The sequence below is a fragment of the Arachis stenosperma genome, chromosome 5 (assembly GCF_014773155.1).
Source record: "Arachis stenosperma cultivar V10309 chromosome 5, arast.V10309.gnm1.PFL2, whole genome shotgun sequence".
NCBI lineage: Eukaryota > Viridiplantae > Streptophyta > Magnoliopsida > Fabales > Fabaceae > Arachis > Arachis stenosperma.
The window spans coordinates 120,196,233-120,211,063 of record NC_080381.1 but is presented as its reverse complement, the minus strand read 5'-3'; the positions used below and the strand labels follow the sequence as shown (position 1 = coordinate 120,211,063).

General features: G+C 25.8%; 1 protein-coding gene across 2 annotated transcripts; it reads right to left on the bottom strand.

The window, feature by feature from the left end:
• Window positions 1-1,450: 1,450 nt before the first annotated feature.
• On the bottom strand, window positions 1,451-6,518 carry LOC130982366 (cation transporter HKT1;3-like). Of its 2 annotated transcripts, XM_057906341.1 has the most exons (3): window positions 5,237-6,518; window positions 3,208-3,423; window positions 1,451-1,820 (listed from the first exon to the last, which is right to left on the bottom strand). In XM_057906341.1, exons 1-3 carry the CDS (start codon window positions 6,496-6,498, stop codon window positions 1,622-1,624), a joined length of 1,677 nt encoding a protein of 558 aa, XP_057762324.1. In that variant the 5' UTR covers window positions 6,499-6,518; the 3' UTR covers window positions 1,451-1,621. The 2 variants fall into 2 exon arrangements, with proteins under 2 accessions (XP_057762324.1, XP_057762325.1); XM_057906342.1 differs by lacking the exon at window positions 3,208-3,423.
• Window positions 6,519-14,831: the final 8,313 nt, after the last annotated feature.

The window sequence follows — 14,831 nt, the reverse complement described above, 5'->3', positions numbered from 1 at the left end:
AAAGAAACCAATCCAAGTTTTGGGAGTTCGAATCCCATCTTGTGCATGCAACAATCTATTGGCCAACAACAAACTCTTAAATAGAGTTCAGATCCGCAGCAAATTAATCTTTGTTTTATCGAGTTAGGAGATACCATGCGCACCCAAAAGAAATGCTTATCAAATAATCAAAGACTTGTACTAATAAATGGTGAAAAAAAAAGACTTGTACTAATGTCATATCTTATTCCTTTGAAAAGGACACACTTGGATTCGAAATTTAGTTGATTGTATAACGTGAGACCTTTAGGAGTGGCAAAACGGATCGAATTCGTCGGGCTGATCCGCTAAACCCGCTAAAAAGGCGGGTCGGGCTAGAATTTTGAGTCCGCTAAATCAAAAAAATCTGCCAACCCGCACTGCCAAATTGGCGAGTTTTGGAGGGGCGGGGCGGGGCGGGGCGAGCCGGTCCGCCGGGCCGAAGACTTTTTATTTTTCTTTTTTTTTTAATTAAATAAAAGAGTTATTACTATTATAAAATTAATAATTATAGAATTTTTAAACACTTTTTTTTTCATTTTTTGTTTTTATTCTTCTTTTAGTTATTAACTTTATTTATTTTATTTTACAATTTCGTATATATGCTCAAATTATGTGACTTATTTTTTAAAATAAAGATGATTCTATTGACACATATTATTTTGAACAATTTTATTAAAGTTAAAATTAAAAAAATAAGTAAAAAATTATATTATAATTTGACTATTTTTTATTTGTATTTGATTTTTTAATTATTATTTTTTGGTTAATTTTAATGAATTTTATTTTTCAAAAAGAAAAAAGAGTCAAGCGGATTAGCCCGCCAACCCGCCAATTTGCTATAAAGCGGGATGGACTAGTATTTTAAACCCATTTTAGTTGGTTGGGTGGACCGATCTGCCCCGTTTATGGGGTGGATTGAAGCGTGTCGGCCTGCTTCGCCACCCTAGAGACTTTGGTCCTTATTCCTTAACCATTTTTTACTCAGCACAGGTTCTCGAAAATTAATTTTGTCAGATTGGTTTTGCTATCAATTTTAAAAGAGAGTAATTTATCTTATAGTAATATTTTATAAAACTTAATTATCTTATAATAAAATTTACAACTATGATACATGTCTTTTAAAATTAGGTACTAAAATTATTCACTAATTAAAATATAAAATACACATTAAAAATAAATTAAATTATACATATATTTATACAAATATATAGTAACTAATTTTAGTATATACTTAATATTTTTATAAAATTTATTTGGGATTTATTTTTCAACACAAATATTAAAATTTTAATTAAAAGTAGCAAAGGGACTAATTTATCCGATGGAAATAATCTTTAAAAATTTATAAAGAATAAATATTTGTTAATGACTAAAATATGATATAAAATTCTTTATAACTAATTTGAGTATTTACTCTAATCATGTATACTATATGCTGTACATTTTCAAACATGGTACATCTTTTAGTTTTTTATACCAACTAGAAAAAAGAAAGGGGATGAATGTGATGATAAGTTAAAAGTGCTGTACAATTACACTTTGACATGCATTAATATATATAAAGATGGTTGTTGTTAAGTTATATAGAATATTGACAAAATTAGAGGAGCTTCCAAGCCTTGCCACCATTCATGTTGAATTTCTTGAGCCTTCCAAAAAACATGACAAGAATAAGAATAATCTTTCCCTCATCACTCCATTTTCCCACAAATCCAAACCATTTGTCTTCACAGTTTGCTTCTGGATGCAATTGTCTTTTACAACTATACCCTGTACTAAACCCTACGTTCCCATATGCACTGCATCAATCCAATTCAATACAAATTAAATCATTTCACAACAAAAAGTTTATATTTAATTAGATGGAAACTCAGGTACAGTCGATTTCACGTGAAGTTGATACCTGAGAGTCGTTAAATGATTTGACTGATTTAACTAAACTTTTATCTAAAGACTCTCAAATATCAACTTCACGTAAAATCGACTTCACATGAATTTTCACCATTTAATTAAGAAAAATATCAGGGAACAATTACTTTTAGAAAAAAAAAAAGAAAATTGACTATTATTAACTCAAATACAAGATAAAAAATATATAAAAAAATTAGTCATCTAATATTTTTATTAATTAATTAATTGGCTTCTCATATATTGACTATAAAATCGTTTGTCATATAGCATGACTCGAAAAGAGTTATACAAAATTAATTGTTGCGAGGACTAAAATACAAAATTGGTTATAATTCAGTTTGTTATTCATGTGGACGGGGTAAACAAGGTTTGTGGTCAGGTTGTTATGATTATAATTATTTAATAAAATGTCATCTCTTTGAGTCTTAGAATAATAAACTGTGTCAGGCAAATTCATGCACCATGACAATAATCCTAAATATAAAATTAGGCATTTCTTTCTTTACATATAAGAAAGATAGATAATTTATTTATATAGGAGAGAATTATGTCCTTTATCTTAGATAAAGGAAAGAATTATGGTACTGTAAAGAGATGAAGAGTTTTTTTTTATGAATGGTTGAATGATTATCACATGATATGTTTTATTTTATTTTTTTTAATTTTTAAAATAAAATTAAACCCTTTTCTTTATTCTATGCATGGCAAAATTCTTTCGTTTTAGAATTAGCTAAAAATAATATACTTCTTAGATATATATTTACACGGACAATAATTAATTTATCAATTATGTTAGATAACAAAAAAAATCAGGCAATTCAATATCAGTTAATAATCTAAAAAAATTCATCAATTATTTTTTTTAAATGATTGTTTTTACTCATTTTTTTCCTTCTTCCGAATACTTTAATTTCACCTAGCATCACAAATTAACCATTTACATTATTGGTAATTATTGTTAATCGCTGTCAATTATTATTGTCAAATTCTTGACGACTACTTTCGACCACCTTAAATTCTAAACCCTAAACTTTAAATCCTAAATCTTTAATTTTAAGTTCTACCTTCTAAATGCTAAATCCGATCCTATTTTTTTATTGTGAATTGTTGATTTTTTTGTTGGCTAAAAATTATTAGTTACCAATAGTTTTCCTTAATTAACATATAGTATTTTCAAAAGGATATTATTATGTAACCACTTGGTTTATCTGATCAGAAACCCTAATATAATGCATGCAATGGTTGTTGATGGAATATAATTAATAGAAGTCTAACCTTATAACTTCAATAACAATGTTCAAAACATTAAAATTGAGAGGATCCTCCTTCAGGTTCTTCCTCTCTGTTATGCACACTAGTATGACGAAAATGACTAAATAGGAGAGCTGAGAGAATATCAAATTTTCCATTAATTTTCCTTTTCTCTTTCTTATTTCTGAATCCTTCTCATGATCTTTCAATGGAAGAAAAGAGGTGTATGGAGGAAGGTACCTGTGCACATGTTATCCAATAAATATAGACATTATTATTAATCTTATATATTCAATTATAACCTATCCATAAAAGAAAAATGGGTTAATTACACCGTTAGTTTTCATAGTTTTACTAAATTTTTAATTAAGTCTTTATTTTTTTTTAATTGAATTCGTATACTATAATTTATTTTGTAATTAGGTCATTTTCATATCAAAAACGTTAAAATTAATAGAATATTTTATCATAAATTAAAAGTATTTATAATTAAAAATCTAATTTAATTTTTGACCGCATAGATTTTGATAGAAATATTTTGTTAATTTTAATATTTTTTATATAAAAATGACCTAATTATAAAATTAAAAATACTATAAAATTTTAATTAAAATATATATATATATATATAAACCTAATTAAAAATTTAATAAAATTATAAAAATTAATAGAATAATTAAACAAAAAATAAAATTAAAGAAGTAATAATAATACTCAAAATGGATTAACAAATCAAATTTTTATATGCTAGTTATTATTTTATTCAATAATGCAATGATAAAGTTGCAGGTAACGCATTATTAATTATTTGTTGACTAAAAAGTTCAGGTATCACTTGAATAATAAGAATAATAAAAATAATAATACTGCACTTAGTATTAAGTTATTAGACTTTTTATTTTATTATTAATTATTTGAGCCACGTTGTCTACTTTATTTTATACCCCCACCCCACATTTTGACACAGATTGACTAGACAATGATATTTTATGGTAATAAAGTTGTGATTGAACTCTGAATATTTTTAGTCTAATAACCCTATTAACTTATTATTTACAAGAAGACAATAATTGCAATATTAAAATATCAATTATTGGAATTAATAAATGTAAGTACAAAGGGGAGGGAAAGTGCGATTATAACTCTATTAGTTAAATGAAAATAAGCATGGGATTGGATTATAGAAAAATCATATCATATACGTATAACCAAGTAAGTAACCAACTATATATGATTAAAAATGAAAATTATTAGTATCATGACAACAAGTATTATGGAACTTGGAAGAGTTCAAATAACTTAACCTAGGAACCCTATTTGTGAAGAAACATCGGATCGGACTAGAAAAAAAAAGTCATACCGTCATATACGTATAACCAACTATATATGATTAAAAATGGAAAATTATTAGGATCATGATTCATGACAACAAGTATCATGGGACTTGGCAGAGTTCAAGCAACTTAACCTAGGAACCTTTGCGTAAAAGGATATATTTATTATAAATTATAATCGCTGTCAAATTGGTGCAATAGTAATGGATTTTCAAATGTTATAGTAGAACATGAAATGTTTTGATTACAGTCAAGTCAGGTTGATGTTTTCATTTTTTTTACTTTTTTAGAATTTCGTAAAAGAAGATAAGAATAATAAAAAGCAGGAATTTTGTTTTTTACAAAATTTTTATAATGGAAAATATTGACAATATAAAAATTATAAAAAAATACAAATAAATATATCTTTATTTTTTTCTAAAAGTTTAATTAGAAAACTAATTTTTTTTAACTAATATTAACTAATTTTTTTTATCTTAAATTATAAACCTTCATTTTTTAAAATACCCTAAATCCTAATTCTAAACCCTCCAAAAAAATGAGAGTTAAAAAAACTCTTACAATAAAAAAATGGACTAATTAAAAATTAATTTCATATACTTAATCTTTTGTAAAAATATCATGTGACATGAAATTTGAAATAATAAATATGTTATATAAAATATTATGTGCATGGAAAATATATTATGATTTGAGGAGATAGATAGAGAGATACTAACATCATGACCACAAATAAGACCAAGATAGCAGAAGATAGTATTGACAAATCCACAATTGTTTCTCCTGAGTGTCTTGAATTCACACTTTGGAACAACACACCAACAAACTTCTCATAAACATTCATTCCCACCAAACCTTGTGAATTCCAATCCATTGAACAAAACACCACAATTTGAACCACAATAAACCCAAAAACAGTGGCAACTAAGAAAATAGAATACTCCCTTGAGAGCAAGTGTTTGTAACCAACCTCCTCTGTCTTCTTCAAAAGGTACCTTGTCTCTCTCTTCTTATAGTTAAACTTTCCCAATAACCACACACAAAATCTCAAGCAACAAGGGTACAATGTGTTCCCAAGAAGCACTTGAGGAACAAGCATTAGAAGCATGCCCGAATTCTTTCTAAAAACAACCATGTTTTCATTGGTTGGAACAAAACCACAACTTGCAAAAGTTGAAATCACGGTGAAAACAGAGAATGTGAACCTATTTAGACCCTTATTCTTCAGCACCATTTTAGCACTAGAAATAACTTCAATATAAAGGGACACACCCAAAACCCCTATGACATGGACAACTACAAGGTAACCTAGAATTACAAAACCCAAATGCTTCATGGACAAGTACCTCAAGTTCTCACTTGTGGCACCAAAAGAACTATGCAAAGTTTCATCATACACACTAACAATAACCTCACCATCACCATCATCATCAACGTCGTCGTTTTCGGGTTTAGAAGCATCAAGTTTAGATTTTGAGATCGACCCAAGTTCAATTTGGTCATCAACAATAATGGGTTGTGTTGTACTAAGCCTAGCATGAGAGGCAGCAATTTTATCTAACTCGGTTTTGAGCCTTGACCTAATAAAGTGTAACCCTACCATGGAAGTGAAAACCTCACCACCTACAAACATCAAAATGGTAATGGTGATTAGTTGGGGGTTGGAAAACACCTCCATCTCAACCGTGGACATGCTCGAAACCGTGGCGGATGAAACGGAGGTGAAGAACAAGTCAAGGTTCCTAGGGGTGAAGGAGGGTGATGATGTTCTAGGCTTAAAAATCTTGAGGAAACCAAAACCAATTGAAGAAAGGGAAACAAAGTAGATGATTTGAACCAAAAGAGGGTTGGTTTGTTGGAGGAGGAAGCGGCAAAGGCATGCCGCAAGGAAGAAGAGTGATTTGGTAGAAAGAGTGAGTTGGCCACATAAAACGCTACAAAGGTGTTGTAACTTCTTGCCAAACCAAGCAAACATCTTCATTTTTTTTTTTGGTCTTTTCTTTTTCTTATTATTGGCAGCTTCTTGGTGCAAAGAGATGATGGTATTTAAAGGCTTGTTTCAATGCTAACGTTCCGATTGATGGATCATTGTTTCTTTGTTTTTCATTTAAAATAAAATATTAGCAATAATGTCTTCATTCTTCTCTTCTTTATATATATATATATATACCATATTGGTACCTAAAAAATTTTGGTGTTGACAAAAATAATACCTGAATTTTATTATTAATAAAATGATCTCTAAAAAATTTTAAAATTTGAAAAAAATACCCAAACATAAAAATATAACGTTACATTTGAATGGAAAACTCTGATCTGGCAATCAGAAGAGCTTTAGTGATGGTGGCAGAGAACTCTAATAACATTTTCGGCAAGAAGGAAAGCTTATAATTGTGACGATGGAATTTTCACATCTCATCTATTTTTTAAAACCTGACTCAAAATCTAAACGCATCCATAAAAATTTTCCATCTGCTCCCTCTGTTTCTTCCACTTTGTAAAAACTCCAACAATCTCGGCAGCTAGGCAGAGAGCATAGAGGGCATCGCAACTTTCTTCTTCTCTCTCCTTTCTGTCCCTTACGAGGGCGCGGCAATCCGGGGATGGATTTTTGGTAGCGGCACCGAAAAGATGGCGACAAGATAGGCAACGACATCCTTAGCAACAAGTCCAATCTTGTTGTAGTTGTCGAGGCTGAGATTGAGAAACAAAGAGCGAGAGAGTGTTCTTGAGGAGGAAATCATGATCATGGGACTCGATACAGGAGAGTAATGGTGGGACAATTTTTGAGTCAATGAGTCGTGCTTGGCGAGTCAAGTGAGTTGGTGGAGCGAATCAAGCTTGAAGGAAGTAGAGGAAGCGAAAAAAGCGAGGGAAGAGATTAGGGTTTCAGGTTGGGAGTGAAGAGGTGAGGGATTGAGAATTGGCGTTGGAGTGAGAGGGATAAAGTTGGTTATCGTCGCAGCTGCAAGCTCCCTTCCTCGTTAGAAACGTCATCGGAGTTCTCTGCCACTATCATTGAAGCTCTTTCGATTGTCAGATCAATGTTTTCTGTTCAATATGACGTCATACTTTTATGTTGGGATACTTTTGTCAAAATTTAAAATTTGGGGATCATTTTGTCAATAATAAATGTCAGGTTTCATTTTGTCAGTGCCAAAATCTTTTTGGATATCGATTTAATATATATATATATATATATATATATATATATATATATATATATATATGGGTTAATAGTTAAATTAGTCTCTAAAAGATGAAACATTCTTTAAATTTGTCCCTAAAAAATTTATTAATTAAATTGGTTCTTCAAAGTTTACAAATTAATCATATTTGTCCTTCAGTTATTTAATTAAAAATTTCTGTCAATAATTGATGATGCAAAAAATCGATAGCATATATAACACCCAACATATTTAATTAGAGCTTATTAAATATGTTTTGAAAATCTATCAATTTAGTCGTTAGATTATATTGGGAATGTGATTTATGTAATTAGGGAAAAGAATTTAATTAATAGATTTTCATAAACATATTTGGCCAATATTCAATTAGACATATCATGTATCATGTATATTATCATTAACATTTTACAACATTGGTTGTTGACGAAAATTATTAATGGAGTGACTAAATGACAAATATGATTAATTTTTAATCTTTAATGGACCAATTTAATTGAGAAGGTCTTTTAAAAATACTTTATCTTTTAGGCTGCGTCTGATTCTGAGAATAGGACAAGACACTAAAATAAGATACGAAAGATAGAAACATAAAAGTTAATGTTATTGTATTTTGTTTGATAATAAACTAGAATAAATTATGAAAGTCTAATTTATTCTAATTTTTTTTTCATTCAAAAATGTCGTAAGAAAAAATATAATAATAAAAAATATAATTATAAAAAATTAACAAGAATAATAAAAGAAAAATAAAAATAAGTTTTGTCTTTGTGTCTTTCCTATCATAATAGATATAAAATACACTAATTTAGTATCTTTAGACACAATATTTCTATTCATATCTTATCTGCTAAACATAATTTTGTTTTTCTATATATCTGTCTCTGTGTTTTGTGCCCGTAAACAAATCAGTCTTAAAGACTAAATTGACTATTAATCATTATATTTATAGCCATATATGAGAATGTATCTTATGAGAATAGAATTGTTATATGAATGGCTAAGATTAAATCTACTTAATTAATAGTATAAAAATAATGCATTTATTATAGTCATTAAAATCATATGTAAATGCATTTATAATCATTATATTTGTAGCAATTGTTTTTAATTTTTATTAAAATATACCTAATAAATAAATTAAAATAGTTAATTTTTTTATCCAAATAAAATTAAAAGTATTTTTGATAAGTGAATTTATATTTAAAAAATTTATACAAATATAAAATATATTATAAATGCATTCACACATGAATTTAATGACTATAATAAATACATTACTTTTATATTCATACCATTATTAATTAAGTAAATTTAATCTTAGCCATGTAAATTAATTTAAAATTATAAATATATTCTCATATAAAAATTCTATTTTCATAAGATACATTTCACACACATATATATATATATATATATATATATATAATTATTGTGATAATTAATAAATATTAAATAAAATAAATTCTATTTTTTTTATCTATGTAACATTACCGTATATACTTATTTAATTGTTTGACATTTTCTTCTAGGTATGATAAGTTGATGGAACTTGGAAGGTTGGAAGCTAGGAAGTTATTGTTATTTATCACTTGTAAAATTATCATGGTCGTCATTTTTAAATCCTTAATAAGTTTTTGGTTCTTGGATGTTCTTTTTTTTTGGCTTTCATACTATTTGTCTTCTAATGCTGGCCGCCTTAAAATAAATAATTTAAAATGGTTTATTTTGATTTATGCAATTGTGGGATCTAATGACTGTGTAAATAATGACTGAAAAAATTCGAAACGAAAAATAAGTGAGAAACATATATTAAAATTTTAATTTGAAGAAGATGAAAAAATTTCATTGAATACAATAATCACTGTACAATAATGTGAAAATAGAAAAATTTGAAAATTATTTATTGTGCATTGAGAACTATATAGAAAAGATTTTAAATTATAAATAGGAAACATTTCTTTAGTTTCATTTGTACAAAATCAGAAAAAGAAAGAAAGAAAAATTCACTAAGAGATGTAAGGATTAATTTACATGCCAAGAAAGGTTTTTCTCTTTGAAAGAAATGTGAGAAATGTTCAAAAAAGATAAGATGTGATTTATATATTAGATATATTTTTTGAACAATATGTCTATTATTCTGAGATTAAATTAAATGTGTACTTACTAAAAAGCACTACTATATATAACTTTTTGTGTATAAAAATGCGGAATTACTTTTGAGGTTTTTTGTCTCATAGTTTTAATCAGTTTTTAGATTTTTTACGTTAAATATTGGTGTAAGTTATTATTTATGTAAAATTCTAAATTTTTAATCTTAAATTATAAATTATAAATTTTAAACTTTAAATTCTTTAATAATAAGAGTGCTTACAATAAAAAAAGTTAGCTAATATTAACTAATTATAAAGTTAATTTCTATTCTATTAATTATCCTATTTATATATTATTCTCTTCTCTTTTTTCATGTACTCAATCTCTTTCATTTAATAAGATTATCTGTAAAAATATTTATTAATAATATTGCCCATAAATTTTCTATGAGGATATATATATATATTTGTGACCAAATAAAAATTCTAAAATTAACGAACAATTAATTAGAACCAATAGAGAGTCCTATTTTCTTTTATAGCTGTATAGGAGTAAAAGGCATTAGTTTAATTTCTTTAGCTTTTTGGCTATTCAAATCAAGAGCAGTGCCTGTATTTTTTTTTTTAACTATTGTTTGAGGTAGGTGAGATAGAAGTCAATTTTGATTGGCATAGTTATTAACTATATTACCAAGATGGAGGGCCGGGTGATGTAGTATAAAGAGTGAATTTCATTCATGAAAATATGATTGAAAACCTTTGATAAAATACTAGTAAATTAATCAAAACTAAACCATATTTTTTGTCAAGTTAATTAGTCGGTGGTTTGATGTGAATTTTTGACTGCATTATATGCTGCCAACAATAACGCTCCCAATTTTAGTATTAATTAACATTAAATAATAATTAATTCATAATGCATGCACTGACTGTGCCAATATTTTTTTATTTCTAAGTTATTCTCATTAATTAGTCACTTGATTTTCACTGAGTATAAATATTTTTTTGATTCGTCATATTCGTATATCAGACATATTTAAATACGATATTTTTTTATATTCATTTGATACGTGTATTTTATGTGTTTAATTGTGTCTTAATATAAAATAAACAATTTTTTTTTGAACACACTTAGACATACAAAAATACCATTATGTATTAGTGTGTCCAACTTTATTCTTAACATATATTTTTAAAAAAAAAATTAAAAATAATATATTATTAATTATTAAGTATTAAAATAAAAAATATTTTAAATATTTTATATCATAAAAAATATTAAAAATAATTAAAAAATTAATTTATATTTTAATATTAATAAAATATCTAATATTATTATAATTTATATAAAACATATTTTAATTTATATTTTATATATATCGTTTTGTGTGTCTTATAAAAATTTTAAATTTATGTGTCTATATATTTTGTATTGTATCATATCTATGTTAGTATCTATACATCATAGCTTGATTTAGTAAACAAATATATTATCAATATATACTTAATAAGGTTCTTATGAGTTTTATGACGCTAATATTTAAAAAATTATAAGATCTTAGATTTTTTTATCATAAAAACTGTGATGGACAGAAAATTGAGTACAATAACATTTAAAAGGAGATGCTAGATAGGTTTAATTGAGGTTTTATTTTATTTTATTTTATCAAACTCCAATTACTCATTTTTTAATCAACAAATAAACTTAAATTTAATCAATTACTAAAGTCTCTCTATGTATCATATTCTTATTCCTATTGTCAACCAAATCATTTTGTCAAAAATATTTTTTACTCTACTTTATTAGATATATTACTTTGAGTAGTAGCCTACCTACTTTTACATGTGCATTATTTAATAGTTTATACTTAATAGTTTCCTGGCCTTTAAATTCACATCTCTATATCACTCTTTTAAATTCTCTATCACTATATATAAAGGTAAGGAAAAGTCTATGGGCCAGCAGTTTTATTGAATTTTGGCCAGCATGTAACCAGCAGAGGAAGGTAAGCTATTGGATGAAATTTCACACCAATCTCACACCATCAAATCATCATTGATGGTTAGTTGATGGCTAACAATCACAAAAATTGCTGACCCCTAGCATTGCTCTAAAGGTAATATAATTCTATAGTACTGTATTGAATTGAAGGTATAGTGTCTACCTTTCTTGGTCCATCTGTAATAATTTTTACAAATTAAAAATTTTTAATTTAATAATATTTCCATTTTTATTTATTTTAACCATTTCAAAATATATGTCGTTTTTACTTTTCTTTTTTAGTTTATTAAAAAATTAATGAATTTAAATAAATACTTTGTCCAAATATATTAATTTTTAAATAAATCTAAAAAATAAAAGCGACATTTATTTTAAGATTAAGGAAATGTATATTTAATACTTTTTGACCGCTATTGTAAATTTGAAAACATAAAATAAAATTAATTAATATTTGAGATCAAAATACAAAAATAAATACAGTGAAGAGGTATTATTAAATTGAAAATTAGTTTTAATTAAAAAATTATACAAGTGGTCCAATTATTAGACACTATACCTTCTATCGAATTGACATCAAATTTAATGTCGTCGTGTCATGTCTGCATCAAACTGCACCCTATCATATTTTGACAATTGGGCCATGGCTTATGATTTCAACTTGTCAACAAACCTTACAAAATGTCAGTAAGAACTATCAATAAACTAAAATTTTAGCATAATACCTCCTCTAAATTTGAAAACTCATTGATTTTTGTTAAATTAAAAAAAAAAAAAAGATGTTTCAGGCAGTCTCCCCGTTATAAATAAGGATTATTACCTCACAATGATTGTTTCAAACACCAATTCTAATATTTTATAACAAAGATTCAAATACACAATAATGCAATTCATTAACACATTACCATTTCCTTTCATCGATCATAATTCTCTCTCTGTCCAAACTCTAACAAAGACCATCAAAAAAGCCTTTCCAATACTTTTTTTATCAATTAATAATTATAATATTAGAGATATAATTATGAATTTAATTTTAATGTATTGTTAGTATAAAATAATTTTATATATGTATTTAATTACATTATATTATGTTAGTAAAAATAACAATTTTTTTTATAATATGAATGGTCATCTAAAAGAATAAATATGATTAAACGACTTTATAAAATATTTTATACTGCATCAAAATTAAATAATATATCTATTATTTATGTATGGTTTTTTATTAACTTAATTTTTTGACACGAATATTTTTATGATATATATATATATATATATATATATATAGAAAATATTTTATTAAACAAGGGCGGAGCCACATTATGAGAAAAGGGACAATAGTCTCTAAATTTAATTTTTTATATGTAAATTATATGTAAATTTCAATTTAACTTCTTTTAAAAATTTATTTTAATATTATTTTATTATATAAATATTTTTAGCCCACTCTAATATTTTTACTAATTGCTAGCATATGTTACCTGCCTCATTTATATATATATATTTGTTTGTACTACTCCTGTTGATAACTAATACAAACCTTAATTAAAATAGGAACTGCAATTAACAAGACTTCAATCATTCCACATATATTATTATTAACTCTTGTGTTTGTGAGTGGAGTTGATTTCTGTAGTAATGACTTAAGAAATACAAAAAAAATGGCATTATTATCATTATTGTTAAAACTATTTGGTGGACTATAACTATAAGTTTTAACTTAAAAAATGTATGTAGCAAACAAATAATATTTATCTATTGCAATAATGGTGAGTGCACATGATTGAAGTTCATCCCATTATATTTATAATCATCATCATCCAACGCGTACAAGCCGTGTTCATGTGTGATTAGTATGTACTATGTACTACGATAAAATAATAAGAAGAATATTAATAAAGGGAGCACTAATTAGGGTTGACCAATGGATATAATTGAGAGACGATTTTGTATAATAAGTACAACTTTTTCTTAATTTTTTATATAGGTTTTATCTCCATAATTAAAAATATCAGTATTTTAATTATTTATAATAAGTTCTTTGTAATTAATTAGCTTGTTTAATTATTTAATAATAAAAAGGAAAAAAGGTTATCCTATTTTGTTTATTAGAAATATTTAAAAAATGTGAAGTGTTGAAATCACTGTACCTGTATGTACGTACCCCAGGTCCCCAAAAGAAATTATTTTTTGAATTATTAATTTATTTTCCAAGTACAAGATAAGTTTTGTGGGTTTTTTTTTTCTTATGTCGGTTAGTCACACAGATTTTGTCTAAATGGAATGTGTGGACGTACTAGCGTACATACTACATACACGTACTTTTCAATCTGGATTAAAATTTTAATTTAATGTGAATAACTATTACACATGGCTGAGTTCCCCTCCAATCAAAGGAATTCAAAGTTTTGGCATTAATTGTGTAGATCGACTAATTAATGGGATTCTGAAAGAATGCTTGTGTAAAAAAAAAAAAAAAAAAACAGATCTTACTCTAACGGAACAAATACAAAAGAGAGAAAGAAGCCGTAAAGAACTCGTGCTAATTTAATGAAATAATCTATAACACTTTGTTTGGGGTGAAAAGAAATAGAAAAGATAGAAATTGAGTGAAAAGAAATAAAAAAAAATAAAAGTGAAATTTAATTTCTATAAGTATATTTGGATGGAAGAAAAATAAAATGAAAAGATATTAAGAGATAAATAATTTATATTGTTTATTTGGAAAGAAAAATAAAAAAAAAATGAATTAAATTATATAATGACAATATTACTCTCCATATTATATAGTAATATTATTATGTATATAATTATGTAAATATTCATTAATGTGATTAAATAATAACAACAAAATTTAATTATATTTATAATATAATAAGTTAGGAATACAAATTTGATAATAATAATAATAATAATAATAATAATAATAATAATAATAATAAAATTAGCGTGATCTAATTAGATAAAATATAAATTTTATTTTTATTTATTATTCATGTTAATACATAAATTGAAAATAATTTTAAGAAAAAAAATA

Bases quoted from the DNA above. Each gene is read 5' to 3' on its own strand.
- LOC130982366 (XM_057906341.1), bottom strand. From the start codon at position 6,498: ATGAAGATGTTTGCTTGGTTTGGCAAGAAGTTACAACACCTTTGTAGC. The intron at 3,424-5,236 runs GTTAGTATCTCT...ACATGTGCACAG, and splicing joins GTCTTATTTGTGGTCATGAT to GTACCTTCCTCCATACACCT. The intron at 1,821-3,207 runs GTTAGACTTCTA...GGATTGATGCAG, and splicing joins ATTGTTATTGAAGTTATAAG to TGCATATGGGAACGTAGGGT.